Consider the following 21,026-nt stretch of genomic DNA (forward strand, 5'->3'; position numbering starts at 1 on the left):
CTGCAGGCCAGGAGTGTGGGAATCAGCGACCTCATCTGCAGAGTTTTGGTTTGTCTTACAGTAACTGAAAAGTTGCCAGCCGTATTTCATTTTCATAAATTGAACCCAAAGGCCTCTTGGGGATGGCCCATCAGGGAGATACTTCCTGATCAAGGCCAAGGGTAAGTCACTTCTGGGCCAGACTAGAACACCCAAGCAGAGGAAGGAATCCCAGCCTAGGCTGGGCTGGGCCAGGAGGGCAGGGAAGAAGGCAGCTTTCCTAGCCATGGCCATGAGATGACCAAGGCAGCTGGGTACAGTTGGCAGCTTTTATAGATGCCTAGGAGGTACCATTCCTGGTGTGAATGGCTCCATCTGCCTTTGTTCAGTGCACAATCTGCCCAGCTGTACATGTTGGACTCAGGACTGTCAAGGGGAGGGAAGAAATAAATGTAGATGGTGAGGCAGGTGCAGCCAAAAGTGATTCTACCACTTTGTCCCCAAGGGGCGGGGGAGGCAGAGGGTTAGGAGCCAAGACCTTGTTGGCCAGAGGCTAGAAGCTGGAGAGATAGATAAGGGCCTCAGAGAACCCCATACTGCATATGTGCAAACGCCCATGAGATGATAGGAAGAGCCAGAACTAGTCCCAGGAAGCAGGGCTGGCCATCAGTATGTGGGGCCCAGGACCCTTAGTTAACAGAGATAACCAACCTGTACACACACACACACACACACACACACACACTCAGTCGTCAGCAGAGATATCTGCCCCATTACATACACCCACAAAAGCATGCATACATGCAGTTTTAATCCTGTTGCACACACTCATATGAGTGTGTCCATACATGCAATCACAGTGGTTGTTGGCAAGAGCTGTCAGCTCATCACAGTTATGTTTAGCAGCACCTAAAGTCCTTTTTGGCCAAGCTACTTGCGGGAGTCCAGCACAGTACCAAGTAACATGGAAGGAGAGAAAAGTAACCAGGGAAGAAAACCATGAACTATGGCCAGCAGCGGATCATTGGCTTGCAGTGCCACCTACTGGTAGGAGGGGTATTTGTCCTTTGCTTGAAGACCATGAAACCTGGGACACTGCTTCTCAGGCACCTCCTCTAAGGAAGCCACCCACACAGGATGCCATTCTTCCTCCTTTTTGTGTTCTGCCTGAGTGGGGTGAGACCCTGGCATCCTCAGAGTTGCAGCACAACTTTGGGGAATGAACATTCAGGGCCTTGCACGCCCCCCAGGAAAGCAATATCCAACACCAGTAGGGATGGCAACATAGGTTTTTCATCTTTCATGCCAGCTCCAACCCACTGGTGGTAGCTGCCTGGAATGCTGGGTTGAGAAGGATTCTGAGGTCGAGTCTGGGCTTAGCGTAGAAGAGTATCCCGATGGAACAGTGCCAGCCACCATGGCGGTAGGTAGGGCCACTTCTACCCTTGCCATTCCCTACATCGGCAGATTTCTCCTGATTCACAATTCCATCATCAGGGTATGCGTGTTTGTTGCTCCCTCCCTAATACCACAAGAAAACTGTCATTCCAACTTTCACTGGAGTTTTCTCTCTCACTTGATCAGTAACTTCTGAGCCAGCTAAAGTCCTCACTGGGACCATCTTCGTGAAGACCTTATTCTTGCTTCCATAGAGAGCATATGCATGACTTGTTAGATCTGGGTCCTTAAGTCAACATGGGGCACTTCACTTTACCCACAATTAATATTTACCTAAGGCCCATCCATCTACCAGCACTTATTACTTCTCAAGAGGCCCCTCAAAGGCAATGATGAGCTGAGAACAACATAGCCATGCTGAGCAGAGGCCAGCCAGCTGGGCTCAGCCCTAGCCAGGGGTCCCGCTCCCTGCCCCTCACCCAGCAGCTTGGGAGAGCACACTAAAGTCACATGTGTGCATCGACATTCCAAATTACAACAGGCCATGGGTCACTTGAAAATAGTCAGACTTTGAAATCTTCAGTCCTCAGATGCCAAGGGTCTGCTGGGTTTAGCATCAAGGTTCTCAGTTAGTGCCTGCCCTCCCTGACGATGCCTGCAGATGGGCACAGAGATGCCTCGTGCTGCCCCCTCTGCAAATGAGCCAGCCTCTACCTCCGAATGCTTAGGTGGATGTCAGCTGGACTCTCCCACTGAGGAGCGGGCCAGGGAGGTTTGCCTTAACCCAGGGGTCAGCAAACTCTTTCTGCAAACAGCCAGAGAAATATTGGGTCAGCCAAAACGCTCGTTCGGTTTTTTCATAGGATGGAAATGAAAAACCCGAACGAACTTTCTGGCTGACCCAATATTTTCAGCTCCTTGGTCTCTGTTGAAACATTTCGACTCCATTGCTATAGTTTGAAAGCTGAAGACAGATGTAAACAAATGGGCATGACTGTATTCCAATAGAAGTTTCTTTGCAAAAACGTGGTGGGCTATATTTGGCCAAGGAGCTGCGTTTGCCAAACCCAGCATTAGCCCAATAAGAACTGGGTTCTACAGAACTTGGGGTTGTCTGGAGGTGCTTCAGAAGATCTGCAAATGTTTGGCCCTAGTTTAAATTCCTCTTAGCTATTTAGAAAGCTATAACAAAAATGTACCCTCTCAAGTCTATTATAGTATCTTAACATGCAGGGGGTCAACACATTAACAGACTGTCAAGGGAACGCCATTGCTATGAAGCTTCTCTTGCTACGTCTATGCACGTATGGGCCGTATGGCAAAAGAGTTCAGGGCCTGAGTCCCAGCATCAGACAGACATGAGCTTGAGTCCTCCCACTGTCACTCACCAGCTGTGTGACTTTGGGCAACTTACTTAACCTCTCCATGCCAGCATGGCCAGGGGACCCCCAAACAGAGTGGACACTGGCCATCATGCTGGCACAGACTCCCAGAGCCCCTTTTTTCTGGATCGTGGGAAGACGAAGGGGCCAGGGCAGCTGAGGCCATGGGGAGGGGGAAGTCAGGGGCTCAGGCCAGCGCTATTTACAACCGTTATGGAGGCATTTCAATATTTTAATCACCAGTTTAGCTGGACTGGTGCACACCAGTTGAGTATCATTATAATGCTGGATCCAGCTTGGATTTACACTTCTTGCTGGTTTCAACTTCTTCTGCTACATCCCCGTCATTCTGATTGGGCTCTCAGAAAGTGGAGAGGGCTATTTTGCAGTGACCTTGGCAATCTCAGGGCACAGTAACAGGGCTTCTGTTTTTCTAAGTGGCAGTTTCCATTGGGTCTGGGACTTGGCTGGCAAGAATTTCCTGGGACGTGCTCTGCAGGCGCTGTTGGGGTGCCGTGCTTTGGGCTCCAGGGGCTCTGCATGTCAGGAGCTGTGGCTCCTCTGGCCCAGTGCTGCAGTCCATGGCTGGGCCTGGGGCTTTGGTGCTCACATGGCTTTTTAATTTGCCTGCTGATACAATAAGCGATGTTCTCCCCAGGACGCCTCATCACTTGAAACAGTCAGAAGGTGTGTCTGGCAGCTGTCTAAGCCTGCCCCCAGGACTTCTGGCCTTTTATTCCAGACACTGAAAGCTTTTTTCCAGGCCTGAAATGCTCATTTATGGTTTCAATAATAGAATTTGGACCCTAGTGTCTCTCATCGCTGAGGGCTGTCCAAGTCTATTAACAGTGCTCCAGTGAAATACACAGCTTTTACAGCGCCTTATCTTGCTGCTTCCCACATCATGTTTTCCTGCTTCCTGAGAGACCTGGAAGAATCAGGGGTGTTTATCACGAGGCCCTGGGGGCAGGACCTCTTGGTCTCAGCATCCCTCGGTGCATCTTAATTAGGTGACATCTGGTGCTGCCCTTGCAGTGCATGTGTCCACCCTGGTCACACAGCCTAGTGCCATGCAGTGAGCCTTGGCTGTGCCCAGGCTTGCAGGCTTCTCATGGCTACCAGCTGGCTCTGTGGGCCCCGGAGGCTCACCCAAGGGGTGATTCTGACCCCAGAGGAAGGAGAAGCAGGCCTTCGTGTGGTTCGGCCAAGATCAAGACTGACTGGGATTGAGTTCCTTCTCTCACTTCCTTTTGGTTTCCTGGAGGCTGTCCTTAGGTCTCACAGTACCTCTAGCTGGGCTGGGAGCTTCTGCAGAGGAAAGAGCTCCAAACCAGACCCTCTGCCCCGAGGCCTCCTCTGTTGGCCAGAAGGATCCTGGCTGTTGATGGGATGACCCTGTGCAAGGACATCCTCGTCACCTGCCCGTCCCCTGGCGGTGCCCAGCCACCCAGCACGGCCTTGCCCTTCCTCCCCACGGCCAGCCTCTCAGCCGCTCCAGCACTAACAGGACAAGCCCAGCCCAGGACTCTCTTCTCACCCCATCTGTTGCTCATTTCCAGAACCACCTCAGTCTTCTGACTTTGTTCTCCCTCCTGCGTTATCTTTCTGACATTACGATCCTGCCCTCCACTGCCCAGAACCTGTGCCCATTCAGACCCTGGGCTGAGTCCTCAAAAGGATAAAGGTCAGGCCTCACGTGGCCTGTCACCCCTTTTCCTGCCCCCAGAAGTGTTCCAGCTCCCCTGCACACACCTCCGATGACACCTTTGGCTTTCTTCATAAAGTGCTTGCTCACGGCTGGGATTCGCCCAGGAAGCTGGGCAATCAGTCCCCGCCACTGACGTCTCCTCACCCCTTCTGGGTCTTCCTGAGGGACCAGCCTTTGGAGGTCCCACCCTCTCTCTGGAGAAAGCCAAGCTGGTCAGCAAAGGAGGAGGCTGACTCATCAAGCAGTGAGAGTTCTTCCCTGGAAGTGGTGACAAAGAGGCTGCAGGGGCTCCTGCAAGGATGGAGAGTTCACCAGTGCACCGCAGGGGGAGGTCACCTCATCCTGGAGTCCCTTTGACAGCATCCTCGTGACAAAGAGCTCGCTACCTCCAATCACAGTCCCATAGCTGGAGAATCTTGCTAATGCACATTGCAGCTCCTTCCTCTCTAACCAGTCAGTGCATCAGATCTGACCTCCCCACACTTCCTATATCACTCCAGGCAGGCCTTCCCTTGGGCTCAGCCTGGACCACCTCCCACTTCAGCCCCTAAGGTTTCTCCCCTTGCATTTGAGCTCACAACAGTAAACACCAATTCTCCACCTCTTCCCCCCAGCAGGGCTGCTTGGCAAGCAGAGTAGGACACAGTCATTGAGGGAGTGAGGGTTGAGGTGAGGGGGTTGATAGGCAGGAACAAATTAACTTTGGCTAAAAAGCAAAAGCAAAGGAAGCACTGAGCAGGCCTAGTAAAGCGCCTTCCCAGGGAGGGCCTGCAGTGCCCCCTGCTGGCTGGAGGAGAGTCTGCATGCAGGTTAAATTCACTCCCTCCCTCCTTCCACAAACCCTGCACCTGGCAGCTGACCCTTGATGACTCAGATTAAGGCATCGCAGGAAGTAGACAGGTCATCTCATCCAGTAGTTTCCAAACGTGTAAAATTATAGGAAAGGTTGCTGTGGATGATTGTGTGCCTTTCCCATTTGACAAAGGCCTCTGGGCCGAGGAGCTGGTAGGGGCCAAAATCCAGCCTATATCCTGCTAACCAAGCTGTGTGCCCCAGCGTGGTCTGGGTCAGCCCAGAGGAAGGGCTGTCTTTCACAATTAACTCTAGAGACAGCGTCCTTCTATAATTTGTACAAAGGTGCTACATATATCAGGAGAAGCCCTGGCTCAGAATCCTTCCTTCAAAGAGGGCAATCTTATAAAACCAAGCTTCTTTAGCTAAAGGAGAGTTTGAAAACCCCCTAAAAGATGGGGAAACTGACTCATCACGCAGTGAGAGTTCTCCCCTGGAAGTGGTGACAAAGGGGCTGCAGGGGCTCCTGCAAGGCTGGAGAGTTCACCAGTGCACCACAGGGGGAAGTCACCTCATCCTAGAGTCCCTTGCAAGGGAACTTAAAGTCATGTACAATGCCAGGACAAAGCTTAGAAGCCAGATCCCATCTCTCTCAAAGCAGTGTTCTTTGTGCTACACTGAGCTAGTTTCATAAGCTCCTTTTGAGGCACCCTGCTGCTCTGACCCTCTCACCCTTAGTCCCATCAACTTCCCCCTGAAACCCAGCTTTACTGCACAGTCTTACTTTCTGAGCCAGGATCATGGCACAGTGTTTGCCCAAAAGGGGAGCTGGTGAGAATGCCGGACCAGTCTGCATAATTTCCTACAAGTACCTCACTCATAGGGATGAGGGCAGACATGCAGAAGGGCAGAGAGGTGAGGAACTAGAAGGGTCCGTTGGGCGACGTGTATGACATGGAGCCATGCCTGGAGCAATGTGGGTCAGCAAAGCTGGTGGTTCAGCTACAGGGCAGATGTGGCTTGCTTCGTGGGTGTGGCCCGCCGGGGTGTCTGTGCCACACCGTAAGGCACGTGGGCGGCCACTGTGCCCATCTCCTGAGCCCCAGCCACGTGGAACATCTGGTCATCAAAGAAAATATGTGGGCGGATCTTCTCCAGGAGGGGGCCCTTGGGCGCTCCCGCAAGGAACAGGGCCTCATCCGTCTCCAGGCCCCAGCTGCGCAGGGTCTTGAGAGCCCGGGCTCCAGAACTGGCTGCACTGCGTGCCGTCACCAAGTAGGTGCGGATTGGACACTCCAGCCGCAGGCCTTTGGAGTAGAACTTCTTCTGCAGCCTACCCAGAGCCTCCAGAAAACCCTTTAAGGGGCCCTATGAGAAGGCAAAGGGACACGTGAGCTCCCCCATCTCCCAAACATTTGCCCCCTCCCCTGCTGGGCTCCTACCTATAACACTAGGATCTTGCTGTTTGGGGTGGGAAAGCTTCTCAGGATCTCTAAATCTCTCAGTTCTGCTATGCCTGCTCGGGCCACTGCATGCATCAGTTGGACTGTAGGTCCCTATGGCAGTCTAGGTGTCCATACTGCTGTGATTGGGGATGTCTGCATCAGAAAAACCATACCAGGGCTGTTACTATAGCAGCCCACCGGGTACATGGGTGTCTGTCCTGCAACTCCGTTAAGGGTGGCCTTTGTGCTCATCAGAAGGGAGGATATTAAGAATATTTAGTAACTATGGCATGGGCACCCTTCAATCAGAATGGACTCTAGCTGGGACAGACAGACCAATGTGTCACTGCGCAATATCAACCCTGCCCCTGGGGCAGGTGAGTGGCTCAGGGTGTCGTGCTCCAGCTCTGCAGGGTCAGGGAAAGGATGTACTCTTTACAGTGCCTGGAGCAATGAAGCTTCATGAGGAGGTGTGAATAAAGAACCAGAGGATGATGAAGAAGGAAACTGTAACACAGCTGGAAATCAGGAAAGGTGGGTTTCTGATCTTGGAGACCCCTCACTTGCTGGGTGACCTGGGGCAAGCAGTGGTCTCCTGGGGCTCTGCCAACCACTTAGTGGAAAAACTGTCCCGCTCTGGATTCCCAAGGATTTCAGAGGGAACCAACAAGAGAGAAAGTGAAATGATTACTCTGGAGTCATAGCTGAGGCCTGCTGAGCTCTTGGAGAGAGAGGCTTTGGGGTTATTGAGCACCCAGATTTTTGTTAAAAGCACAGATAGGAGCTCCCTGGAGGGCTGGAGAATGCCAGTGGCTCCAAACCCAGGGAATTTCCACCAGCTTTAGGGCGTATTGGGCTCTCAATGACACTCTGAGCAGTTTAAGGGTGAGTGAGGGTCTCTGAGCCCCTGGCCAAGGGATGGATGGCAGGAGGTGTGAAGAGCTGGTGTGGCCCAAAGCAGATGGGCTGCCCAGACCCCACACTAGCTGGATCTCCTTGCCCCAATGAAGAGCACCAGCCCAGCTCTTCCTTTCCTCCAGTGAGGGAAGCAGGGACTTCTTGGGAGGATGGGATCCCTCTCAGAGTGGTGGGGGAATCTCTCAGAGGGGACAAGCGTTCCAGAGAGAGGATGGCAGCTTCAGAGAGAGAGCATGAGGCCTTCAGAGTGGGATGGGGACTTTAAAGATGGGATGGAGACCTCAGAAAGAGGATGGAGGCTTCAGAGAGGAGCTGGGAGCTTAGAGGGAGGATGGGGGTTTCAGGAAGGGGATAGAGACCTACACTTGATTTTAGCCAATAGGCTGAGAAGCGATGGGGATGGAGACCTCATAACGGAGCTGCAAAGAAGAGGTAGGGGCTTCAGAGAGGGGCTTAGAGAGAGAATGTGGGCTTCAAAGGGGGGATGGGAATGCAGTGAGAGAGATGGGAGCTCAAAGAAGAGGTAGAAGCTCACTGAGGGGACCCAGGGGTCAGGTGAGAGGGAGGAAGGCTGGAGGCCTCGGGAGGGGACCCGGCTGGATTCTGGGCTGAGCTTGGGGTTTGGTTCTGGGCTGGAGGTTCCAGCCAAGGGCAGGTTCTGGGGAGCTTCCTTGCTCCACCCAAGGGTTCCAGGGAGTGTGTGGAGCACCTGGGCCAAAGGTTTGTTCTCGTGGGCCTTCTCATGCTCGAAGAACCTGTCCAGCCCATGGGCCTTCACGATGCGTTCCGACTCATCTGAGAAGAGCACAGCATCCCCATCGAAGGCCACCCGCAGCTGACTCTGGGATACAGCCACATCCCTGCTGGGGCTGAAGATGGTGGCGGCTGCGATCCCTGGGCAGAGAAAGGCAAGCATTGTCTGCCTTCGTCTAGGTAATAGGGCCCTGACACCTGCCTCAGCTGCCTGGGGGCCAGGAGAGGGCTATCTCAGGCTATCCTTGCCCTGCTTGCCTCACCTAGGACACAGGGGCCGACTAACGAGGGCTAATATTCAGAATATTTCAAAATGGGCCAGTAAGAATGGATAGTGGCTTTTGCTCTGAGTAGGGCTCTGAAGGCCCCAGCCTACGCCAGGGTTTCCCTTTTAGTTGCTGCTTTGATGGAAGGTCTGGGAGGTGTCCCAGGGAACAGGGGGCACTCAGAGGACTCAGGCCAGGAGCTATTTATCAATCGGCATGGGGGAATTTCAACACTTTAATATCTAGTAAGTTCATGCTGGTATGGACCAGACAAACATCAGTCCTGGATGGAAGGGAGGGTCTCCCAGGCCACCACTGTCCTTGCTGGAGTTCCTCACAGGCCCCTGATGTAGATCTACAGGGGGGCTGGGAAGGAGCCCCGACCCTGGCTGGGCCTCAGTTACTCTCTTGCTGTCGATTCTGGCAAGTCCCTCACCCTCTCTGGACCAAGATAAAATTAAGGGTGCTCAGCTCTGTCTGGGGCTGAGATTCTAGGCTGCAGTCTGTGGTGAGGTGGGTGTGGGCACCCCCTCAGTCTGCCGCCACAATGGCACAGACTCTGGGCTTCTCCAGAGGGCCCAGTATGCCTGTTGGGGACCCTGGCTCCAACGAGAACTCACTGGACAACAAAGAGCAGTACCAGGAGGCTGGAGACCCAGGCAGTGGGCTCAGCCCATCCCCGATTCTTCACCTCTCCAAAGGCCATGTCAGCCCTGGTTTTTGGGAATCTAGGGTCGCAGGCCTGGATAGAGGCAGAGCTTTGGGAGGAAAGAGCAATGCCAGCCTCTCCACAACTTCACAAGCCTGAGGATGTGTAAGTAAGCCCAGGTCCTGGACATCAGCTTTGCCTTCTCAGCTTTGCCAGTGCTGGAACCAAGATGAACCAGAACCACTGGACCTGGGGAAGGCCTGCCTCCTGACCATCCCCTGCTCCCTAGCCTGGGCTTAAATTATAGACATATAGAGGCACACATGCGGACCAATGCCAAGACCCCAACCAGAGGGAGTGACATCTGTCTAGGGAAATGGCTTCCGCTTCCTGGTTAAAGAAAGTCTCTTGGAACCCCAAGCAGCTCAGGGGAGTGAGGCATCAGCGGGAGAGAGGCCAGGCTTCCAGGCAGGAGACAGCATGAAAGAGGAAGAGGAAAGTAAACGTATCGTTGGTTGATAAACAAACTTATGGTTACCAAAGGGAAAACACTGGGGGGAAGGATAAATCAGGAGCTTGGGATGAACATACACACACTACTATATATAAGATAGATAACCAACAAGGACCTACTGTATAGCACAGGGAACTCTACTCAATATTCTGTGGTAACCTATATGAGAAAAGAATCTGAAAAAGAATGAATATATATATATATATATATATATATATATAACTGAATCACTTTCCTGTACACCTGAAACTAACACAACATTGTAAATCAACCATACTCCAATAAAATGTCAAAATAAATAAATAACAGTAGCTTTCAGTCTGAGGAGCCCTCTCAGGCAGTGGGGCAGTTCCTCCTCCCCTGTGAGCCTGTCTTCTTCCGTGAACAATAGGGAAACACACCTTGTCAGAAGACTATGGATACCATCCCCAAAACTGCCCCTTGAAAGAGACATGTGGAGGGAAATTCTCTTTGTCAGCACTTGCAGCTGTGTCTCTAACCTCACCTCAGCACTGACTGGCCCAGGTGCTGGAATGCTGGCCATTTCCCAGACTCTACTGCTCAGGCTGGACTAGGTACTGATTTCCCTCCTCATTGGTCCAGAGAAGGACAGAGGCTGCCCATGGTCACACAGGAATTAGAACTCCTACTGACCTGGAAGATTCTTGGAAGGGAGTAGCTTTCTGGACTGTAAGGAGGGTTCCCATGGAAACGGAAGGCTGGGTGATGCTGATGAGTAAAGGCATCCTTAACATGGTAGGGCAGGAGGTGGGACAGTGGAATAGATGGGCAATAAGTGAAATAGGTGAGGCCTTGTTCTCAGAGTTTACAGGACAGGTCATAGGAATTAAGGAAGGTACTCCCCTTCCAGTTACCATGGCAACCCCTAGAGCCTGCTCAGAGCTTTAGGACCAGGCTTCCCATCTCTGAGACCCCTTAGCCAGACTCCCCACACTCTCCTTCCCCAGTTTGACTCACCTTCATCGATGGCTTCCTGCACTTTTTCTGCATCAGCCGACAAATAGAGATTGGTGTGATAGGCCTTGAGGTAGCAGATGGGGCTGTTCCCGCCTGTCATGCAGAACCTCTCAATGGACAGGTCTGGAGAGGAGGTAGAGAGTACCCGGGTGATGCCTGGGTCAACCCTCAGGACCTCAGAGTGGTCCCTCCGTGTTCAATGGACGCCATCTTGGCTCTGAGTGGTGGTGGGGCAGCAGAGTGATTCTCTGAGTGATTTTAGGCCAGCGTTCCCCCTCTCTGAGATCCTCCATTCTTCGACCATGAAATGGGGATGATCACATCTCTGGAGGGGTTGCTTGGCTCACAGTAATATGCCCTTTCAGGGGATCACAGTACTACAAAAGTAGGTCCCAGCCTTGTGGCTCGTGGTCCCACCTGGTCATAGCTGACTGGATAGGGGTAGGCACCTGACTTAAGCTGGGCCAATTAGATTCCCTCCCAGCCTGGGCTGAGAGCCACCTAGTACCTATGTCTGTGCAGGTTGTAAAACTTTGCTTGTTGATAAATGGCTGCTGCTCTGAGCCCACTGAGTTACCCCATCACTACCCCAGCCCCTCACACAGGAGGGTTCACAGTGGAAGGGCACAGCTGGGGTCCTTCAGGACTCTGCCCCAGTACCATAGGTGGTGTCGGTACTGATTCCTCGGTACTTATGTCACAAGGTGGTTAAATATTTTGAATATCACCCCTGCTCCTAACAATTTGAAATTAGGATTTAAAAATGCCAACTGGCCTCTCTTGGTTGCTGAAAACAAGGAACAAGGACTTGTAAACTTGTCAATTTTGGCCATATTCATGAAAAGCAGAGAAACCGAGTTTGAGGAAAGAGAAAAAGAGACAGAAAAAAAAAGAAGAAAAAAAAAAAAAAAAGGAACAGATTTGCTGAGAGAAGCATAAATAAGGGCTCATGTGGTCCAGAGAGAAAAAAAAGCCCTGGAGAGATTGCCAGTACTTGGATTCAGGCCTTTGTGGGCCCAATTTCACTTCCTTCCCTGTGGTTCCAAGAGGCACACCTGTAACCTAATAAGAAATCATTTTCGGGAATTCCCTGGCAGTCTAGTGGTTAAGACTCCGCGCTTCCACGCAGGGGGCACAGGTTCAACCCCTGGTCAGGGAACTAAGATCCTGCATGCCATGCGGCACAGCCAAAAAAAAAAAAATTATTTTCTTCAGCTTAGGCTGGATCTGGAAGGTCTATTACTTTCATACAAGAGTTTGGACTAAGACACAAAGTCCCTTCACTCTGACGACTGCACCTGCCTCTGCCAGCAGACTTTAAGGCCTGTCAGCCCCCTTGCAGAGAAAGAAACTGAGGCACAGGGGTAGCAAGTGCCCTGCCCAACCACATAGGGAGTGGGGCCTGTGCAGCGATGTGCTGGAGCCAGCTTGTACCAGCTTGCAAGAGCCGAACGTTAAACATCCAGGGACTTTTGGAGCCAGTTAGATTGTTCAACTATTGGTGGCTTGACATCAGCCATGGTGGGAATACTTACACCCTGAATATGGCAATGCTACACAAGCAGGGTTTTGGGGGTTTGTTTTGTTTCTTGAAAGGGCCTGTTTACCAACACCCCTCTGAGTTCGAGGTTCCAGTGGGTTTACCTGCACCCTGCAGAGGTGTGACCCCAACCCCGGGTGTCCGGTAGGGGTCATGTCATAGCCAAAGCCCTCATGCTCACCATAGTGGTTGATGCTGTTGATGAGACGGACGCCCACTTGAGCGTGGTTGTTGGTCACGAGGACAATGTCGAAGATGTCCTCGCTCTCAGGGTACAGCTCCCGCAGCCGCCTGTTCACCGCCTCCAGAGCCTGGATGGGAGAATGGACCCTTGGGCTCAGACCCCCAGGGACTGATGCCTGGAGTTGGTAGCCAGGGTTGGGGAGGAGGGGTGAGTTGGGATCCAACACGGGGAGCAGAGGGGAGGTCCGGGGCCAGGCTCGGGGTGAGGCCAGTGGACGCGGGCTATCTCTTCCTAGTCTCTGCCATTGTGCGCGTTGATTATTGCCCAGGGGTGCCTCACTAAAAGAGTGAGTGGGGGTCGAAATCCAGCTCAGGTTCCATGCACTAAGCTGGTTACCTGGAGTGGGGTTGCACTAGTCCAGAGGATGGGGTGGCCTCTTCTTCCCACAATGGCTGTCCCCTTGCCAAACTATGCTCCTGTGTGGTGGCATCTGCCCAGAGGGGACCCCTTTTCCTCACTCATACACCCATGGGAGTGCCTTTCTCTAACGCCCATGAAGGCTCTGTATGGCCAGTGGTGGAACTGCCCCTCACCTTGACGAAGGGGAAGGCCGGCCCAGGGCTGAAGGGCTCGTTCTCGTGTTCCAGCTGGTAGCGCACGTACTCCTCCACACCCTGTTCCGCGTAGATCCGCTGCTCCTCGTCCATGCGGAACAGGGCTCGGGAAGACACAGCAATGGTGACTGCATTCTGAGGCTTGGGCTGCAGGGGCGCAGGAGAAGGGGCTGACTCTCAGATTCTCTTGAGGCAGGTCTCATGTGTCAGCCCCTCCGGGGACCGGGGACAGGGAGAAGACACAGGTCCAGCCTCTGCCCTAAGGAGCTCAGCCTTGGGCAGGGGCAGACCTAGATCAGGACCCCCTCTGGGCAGGACCCAACTGGGGACTGAGGGAGTTGATGGCTCCCCACAGAGGAGGACAATCTGATGGGAGGCACAAGCCCTCAGGGAGTGTGCAATCTAGCCAGCCATCTGGACTCGACAGAAAAATGAATACAGCGTATGTAGCCAAAGTATGACTGATGCTCAAGACGGTCTCCAGATGGTTTCCATTACAAAATGGGAGCTACATGCCCTTAGGAAGAAGTGGTGCCCAGAAACATGACAATTATATAAGAACATCTATCTCCAGCCCAAATCTTTCTCCTGAGCTCCAGACTCATATATCTATCTGCCCCAGTTGACTAATAGACACTCAAACTCATCATGCCCATGGCTGAATTCCCAGCATTCTCTCCACCGCCAAACCTGGTCCCCTCCCCGCTTTCCTCTTCTCAATGCTTGGCACCACCAACCACTCATCACCTAGACCAGAAGCCCGGAAGTCAACCGCAAGTCTTCCCTCTTCCTCCACCCCCTTCCCCCATCAATCAGTCACCAAAACCTGCCAATTCTACTAGAATCTATCTACTTCTTTCTGTCTTCCCTACCATGGTCCGGCCCATCACCATCTCTCATTCCCTCCAATATGTGGTCCATACTGTTGTCAGGGGATTGTTCCCAAATTCAGATCTGATCATGCCCTGCCATCCCCTTCAGTGGTACCCACTCTTCTCACACTAGGATCGGCAGCCTTGAGTATGGAGTAGGAAGCCCTTCACGACAGACCCTACCTCTGTCTCCACTGTCACCTTCCCATTACCCCATTTTGCTCAATCTGACCTTTCTCATGTCTGAGCACACCCCGCCCCCCACCTTCTCTGAGCCTTCGCGCATGATGTTTCCTTTGCCTGATGTGCTCTGCTAACTTCTATCCAGCCTTCAGGTTTCAAACTACAAGTCACCTCTAGGAAGCCTTCCCTTACCCCTAGTCATGGGCTTGCTACCTCTCCTAAGGATTTCCTTGGTGGTAAGATTTAGCACTAAATTATAATTACTTATTTAACTATTTCTATTTCTAGACAGAGCTCTAGAAGCAGGAACCATGCTTAAGTTCTCAGGGAGCAGGAACCAGGACTATCCCGTTCATTTATTGTATCTGTAGTGCTCAGAACTGTGCTTAGCACATAGTAGGTGCTCAGTAAATATTTAATGTCTCTGAACTTTTAAGCAATATAGTTTAATGAGAGACAGTATTTGCCATGACAAATTTAACATGAACTAGAAACTCCAGTGCAGTGCCCTCATCTGTTCAAAATGCTTGAAATATAGTAAATGCTCAGAGAATATTGTTTTGGTTGATGCTAATTTGACAAACATTTACTGGTTCTTTGTGCCAAGCACCTGGGCTCTGCCTGGGAATGATACTGAGAGATTTGGCTCCTGCCCTCAGAGTCACAGGCTGGTAGGGGAGAAAGACAGGTAAACAGAGAAGCAAAGGGGACTGAAATGAGTGCTAGAACCAGGTGAAAGCAAAGTCTCAATGACAAGTGTTCAGAGCAAGTTGTTATAGGACAGGAGGCGTTTCAGCAAAGCCTTGAAGGAGTGGGGTGAAGGAAGGCATGAGGAGGTGTGCACATACGCCGTGACTTCACAAAGGTGAACAGAGCCCTGTGCATGGGAGCAGAGTGTAGTTGAGCCCAGAAGAGTAGGCAGGTGCTAGATTGCAGAAGCCCTTCTTTCAGGGGCTCGGGAGGGCCTCAGAACTCCTTTGGCACCTCCAGCAGAATGGGGAGAGAGGAATGTCACCACAGGCAGCAGCTGGACCCTTCATAATCCCTGGGGTCCCCAAGGGACTCACAGAGAGTCCCACCACATCTCTGAGACTTGAGCAAACCTGGGACTATGATTCCCACTTTACAGATGAGGAAACAGGGACTCAAGTTGGGGGCAAGACTCATAAATGGAACTTGCATTCTGGCCTGCTTCTTATAGCCCGCAGGTCATGCACTCAACCCCATTTCTCCTCTCTGGAGTCAAGCCTGGATCCCAATCAGTTGACAACACTGAGTGATGATGACCATGTGACAGGCATTGTGCTGGGGACATGGCAGGGATCACACAGTTGTGATCCCTGCCCCCATGGAGCTTATGATCTATCCCCAAGGCAGAGATTTGTGCATGCTTTAGAAGAGCACTGTCCAATAGACCTTTCTGTGATAATGGAAATGTCCAGTGCTCTCCGTGTGGCTGCATGTGGCTAGGGAGCCACTTGAAATATGGCCAGTGAGACAGAGGGATTGAATGTTTAATTGTATTGAATTTTAAGTTTAATCAATTTAAATTTAAGTAGCCATGAATGGCTAGTGGCTAATGAAGCTTTAGAACCTCAAAGTAGGAATAAAAGACCAGAGTCCCCAAACTTAGGGGGAGGACCTCAGTTTGCATTTGACTTTTATCCCAACCAAGATGGTGTGTGGGCCCAGCAGGGTGAGTATAAGGCATTGGCAGCACAGGTGCCAGTCCTCTGGGGCCCAGCCCAGTAACTCTCCCAGCTGCCAACCGCCCCCAAGTGTCTGTGTGTTCTTGGGCTGGGTACCTCCCAAACCCCTCAGCCACCATGAGCCTTCAAGGAAGGAAGGTAAAAATGAAAGAAAAGGGGTGATAGAGGGATGGCCAGGGATGGGAAGGGTATGGTTGGGGGCATGGGGAGGCCCACTCTCATAAACCCAGGAAGCCTGTTGGCCTTCAGGGCAAGGGCTGAGACTGCCTCGCCCCCTGGGCTTACTGCCCCAGGGCCATGCCCAACACCCCTTCAAGGACAGGGAACCAGCTACCCTCCAGCTTGTTCAGGCAGGTTCCCAAGCCGGCGGCTCCAGCTCAGGCAGCCAGCCAAGGTCTTGCTCGTCACTTTCTGTCCCACAGTCCCTGCCAAACTGCTATGCTCTGGGTCTCCTCCGGCTGACCGGCCCAGACCCCATCCCATCCCACCTCTGGCCACTGCAAAAAAAATATCCCAGCTGCCTTGGTCCCAGGAGTCTCCACTTCCTTTTTTACAGATGGGGAAATAGGCCCAGAGAGGGGCAGACTATTACTCTTGGTCATCTAGCAAAGTCAAGGCAGAGCCAGGATAAGATCCCAAGTCTCTGGTCTCCAGCCTGGCCTCTGTCCACACAGCAGCACCCTACCCCCATATGCCCCTCCTCAATCACTCCCAGAAGACCCCAACCCCTGCTACTTCAGGCACTTCCCTGGGACACTCCCCACACCCCGGCCCTCCCTTTCCAGATCTGGGAGAATTGGTGAGGGGCACCATGCCCTCAGAGCGAGGTTTCTCAGGGCAGGGCTCTCTTTACCCCCAGAATGGAGGGCCCCAGGGCAAGGACCCTGCTTCCCTGCTCAGCCTGCTCTGACTCTGTACAAGTGAGAAGTCTAAGGGCCTAGTGGTCATGAGCTGCTGTGGGAAATATGGAATCCCAGCTGGGAGAGAGAAGCAGTCTGTCTGGGCTCCAGGTGGAGCTGAAGGAACAAGTGAAAGGGGCTGGTTGGAGCTAGGGAGAAGCCAAGCATTTAGACACCCCCTTGGACCTCACTGCAGAGGGAGGCCACCCCTTCACGTGATGTCAGGTGCATCTAGAGACAGTTCTTCCAGAAATCAGAAAGAAGTCCAGATGCCAGACTGAAGCTTGGGTCAGAAAGACCCCCTACCCCAGACCAGGAGCTCAGCTTGGGAACACTGGGCTCCAGGGAGCCAAGGTCCTGCCAGCTCTCCCTGTCTTTCACTGGGTGGGGGTGGGGGGCCGGCGACTGGGGGGGTCCAGCTGATTACTCCTGCTTCGGGGACAGGAATGGAGGGATAAAGGAGGACAGTCCAGACCCACCCAGCCTGCCTGAGGAGCTCTCACTGAGGCCAAAGTGGTTTTGCCTGTTGGGCCCAAGATAGGAGCATAGCCAAAAGCTGTTATTTCTAGAAGGACTTAGAGTGAGAAGGGCTGCCGGAGGAGAGAGAAACAAAACAGGTTTGGACAGAGGAAGTCCTCTGACCTCATGCGGTGAGGGCCTCCTATAGGCCTTTGGGGGTTAAATATTTCACTCAGGCTCCTGGGGATGATAATAAGCCTAGGCCAGGCCCTGATGGGGCCCAGGAGGCCCAAAGCCCCCAGAATAGCTTGTAGGGGGAGGGGTTTCTGCAGGAAGGATTAGGGCCCAGGAAGCCATCAGTCTCCTTGCCTCCCAGAGAACAGTGAGGGCCAGGGGCTGACCGAGAGGTCATAACCGACGACTGGGCCTGAGCTCCCGGGTTCCTTGGTGCTTGGGGAGGAAACAGATTGGTGTGCTCCACTCACTCACCACCCTAGTTCCCAGTGTCCATCCCTTCCTTTCCATCCCCCAGGCCATGACATTAGTCCAGCTTCCTCCCCAGGCAGGGACCTGCTACCAGACACACCCTCTCCAATCCATCCACCAACACAGCCTCAGAGTGACCTTTCTAAACTGAAAATGGACCGAGTTAATCCCTTGCTGAAAAGTCCTGCGATAGCTCCATAATGGTTTTCATACTTTTTTAAAAAGTAGGTTGACATTTTATGCAAATGAACTCTTGGGAGGAGCCCCAATATGTAAACCATAGAGTACCATATTTTATTGGCATAAATTTATACTATAAATTCAAATGTATTACATATTCACGCTATATTTATTATCATGTCAACCCGTGAATACAGGAGACCAGTGTGGATTTAAGCTTCATCATCTAGTCAGTTTGTTTCTGTTTCAGTTTGTCGGTTTTTGCGCAGCATTGAGAAAGCCCTGATTCACACCAATAAGTGGTTGCAAACGGTAAAAGCCTTTTTTTTTAAGGTTTGGTTTGGTTTTTTAAAAAAATTATTTTATTTATTTATTTTTGGCTGCATTGGGTCTTCATTGCTGCTTGCGGGCTTTCTCTAGTTGCGGCGAGCGGGGGCTACTCCTAGTTGCAGTGCACGGGCTTCTCATTGCGGTGGCTTCTCTTGTTGTGGAGCATGGGCCCTAGGTGCATGGGCTTCAGTAGTTGCAGCACGTGGGCTCAGTAGTTGTGGCACGTGGGCTCTAGAGCACAGGCTCAGTAGTTGCTGGGCACGGGCTTAGTTGCTCCGTGGCATGTGGGATCTTCCTGGGCCAGGGCTCGAACCCATGTCCCCTGCATTGGCAGGCGGATTCTAAACCACTGAGCCACCAGGGAAGCCCCAGGTACAAGCCTTTTTTGTTTTGTTCTGTTTTAAACTACAACCCTCAGGAGACTCAGCAACGATTGTCAGTAATCTCAAGATACTCTTCTATTAAAACAGATCACAGGAAAAGCTTTACTCTGAGATTTGCTAAAAAGGTAATCAACCTGTAGCATAAGTTAATATGTTGGCAGTCTCCAAGGTGCTAAAATGTCCCATAACACATTTGAGTAAGTTGAGTTTTATCACCTATTTTTACTTGTGTAAAACATAGTTTGAGAAAGAAAGAAAATGAATTGGCTTCACATGTGAGTAGACCTCCTGAAACATGGGGCTTCATGGAACCTAGTTTTAAGACCCCTAACCCCAATGAATAAGGTTCAGACTCCTTAACGTGGCATTCAAGGCCCTCTGTGGGTCTCTGGCATCACTTCAACTCTTCTCCTTCAGATCCTGCATCCTCTCAGTTTCAAAGACATCAGTCATGCTTTTTGCTCAGCCTGTTTCCCTCTCTGCCTGGGAAAGCCCACCTACTCAGGCTTTAAAATCAGCTCAAATGCCACCTCTAAAAGACTTCCTGAGTTGGCAGTCACTCCCGCCTCTATGCTCCCAGTGCTAGGGTCTTTCACCTGAGCACTCACCATGTCCAGGGTCTCTGTGAGCTCCTGAGGCGGGGACTCAGTCTAATTCATTCTCAATCCCCACTGCTGGGCAGGCCTGGAGGTGCTCTGGGGGAATGACTGTTGACAGGGTGGGCCTTATGGGAAGGGTCTCAGGCTGGAGCTCTTTGGAGGATGCTCTGAGCCAGCTTCGATCCTCTATCCCCTTCCCAAGCTCTGAGATCTGGGAGGCTGGAGTGAGCAAGGTCCAGGGACCAACCAGGGCATCATGAATCTGTCCAATGGGGAGACGAGCTCCCTCCTCTGTGTGAATCCCCAAGGGATGAGACGACCACTGAGGTCGCAGAGATGTCGATGCCAGCGAGGGCTCCCTTGTGAGGCGAGCAGAACCCGGAGCTGGGGAGCAGAGTCCAGCGTTGGGATCCCAGAACCAGGGACGCAGAGCCCTCAGCACGGAGAGCAGATTCCAGTGCAGCTCCCTTCTCTTAAGACGCGGGGAACCCGGCACCCCGAGCCCAGGGCGCAGGACCTTGACTCAGACCCCAAACGCAGAGGTTCGGGTCCGGAGCCCGGTGCCCAGATGGCAGAAACCGGAGCGCACAGCAAGGAGCCGGGTTTTCAGAGTCGGGTTACCTGAGCCCGGGGCGTTTCCGCAGGTGCCGCTGACCGGCTTTGCCAACAAATGCTGTCCGCTAGCCCCAGGCTGCCCGCAAGGGGAGGGGCTGGGCCGCGGCCTGGAGATGGGCCCTGATGACAGCATGAGGGAGGGGGATCCTGGCGTGGAACCCGAGCCCCGGGATAAAAAAAACACCGGAGCAGAGCTCCAAAAATAAACCCGAGCCCCTGCCAACGGCCTGGCGCATTCTGGTGCTGAGGAGCTGCGTCCCTTCTCGGAGGGGCACCACGGGTCCCTCTCCAGAGGGCTGACGACCCCCCCTCCGGTGACCCGCCCCCTGCCCTCCCCCATACCATGCCCTGCTTTTACCGATTTGGGTTTCTTCTTGGGTGCGAGGTTGTCGTGGAAAGTCTTGGCTTCCTCCCAGCGCGGGGCCGCGGCGGTCTCTGCCCCCGGCCCGGGCTCGCGGGACTCCCGGGGCTCCCCAGGCTCCATGCTCGGCTCTGACCCGGCCCAGCCAGAGCAGGCGGCTGCGGAGAGCGGAGCCGGCGGGGTGGGCTGAGGGAGGGAGGCGCGTCCCGGGCGTGAGAAGGGGGCGGGCAGCGGTGGAGAGTGCGCGTGCGGGCCGGCCGGAGGGCGGGATGGGGCGGGGGGGCCGCTGGGGTGCTCAGCTCGCCCTGTCGGCAGCCGGTGCGTTGCTGCTGTTGCTGGTGGATGTGTATTTCAGGACAGCTGCGCTCTCCTTCCCCGACCGCCCCACGCCCGAAATTGGGGGGGGGAGGGGCGGTTGGACCCTCGGGCTCGCAGGAGGAGGGGGCCTAAGCCGGGCCTGCGGGCTGCTGCGGGTTCGGGATTGCGGGGATCGTGTTCTTCGCAGGAGCTATTCGGTACCGAGAGAAGGGGAGGCCTGCCAACTTTTTTCCCCCGGGGTGGGGATCCACAAAGGAGAAAATGCAAAGCTAGCCGCCCCCACAAAACAAAAGCTAGCCCCCGTCTTTCCCCTCTGATGCCAGGACAGTGGGACCCTGAGCGGCGTCCTCTTCCCTCAAACCCTAGTCCATTCCGCGGAGGGGGAGGAGGTGGTGGATGGACAGCTCCATCCACGAGCAGGAGCCTGCTCCTAGCTGGGGGCACAGCGGAGGGCCCAGCCGGGCAGCTCTTCCCCACCAAAGCGGAGGTGCCCTTGAAGCCGGTGGCGAGAC

At 53.2% G+C, this 21,026-nt stretch overlaps 1 protein-coding gene across 1 annotated transcript; it reads right to left on the reverse strand.

Annotated features, from left to right (window-relative positions):
• Window positions 1-6,261: 6,261 nt before the first annotated feature.
• NT5C1A (5'-nucleotidase, cytosolic IA) lies at window positions 6,262-20,319 on the reverse strand (the record flags this gene model as incomplete). The annotated part of the gene is made up of 6 exons (XM_079720623.1): window positions 6,262-6,627; window positions 8,332-8,516; window positions 10,783-10,905; window positions 12,504-12,633; window positions 13,100-13,267; window positions 20,194-20,319. 6 exons carry the CDS (start codon window positions 20,317-20,319, stop codon window positions 6,262-6,264), a joined length of 1,098 nt encoding a protein of 365 aa, XP_079576749.1.
• Window positions 20,320-21,026: the final 707 nt, after the last annotated feature.

Source organism: Hyperoodon ampullatus (genome assembly GCF_949752795.1).
Source record: "Hyperoodon ampullatus genome assembly, chromosome: 2".
Lineage (NCBI taxonomy): Eukaryota > Metazoa > Chordata > Mammalia > Artiodactyla > Ziphiidae > Hyperoodon > Hyperoodon ampullatus.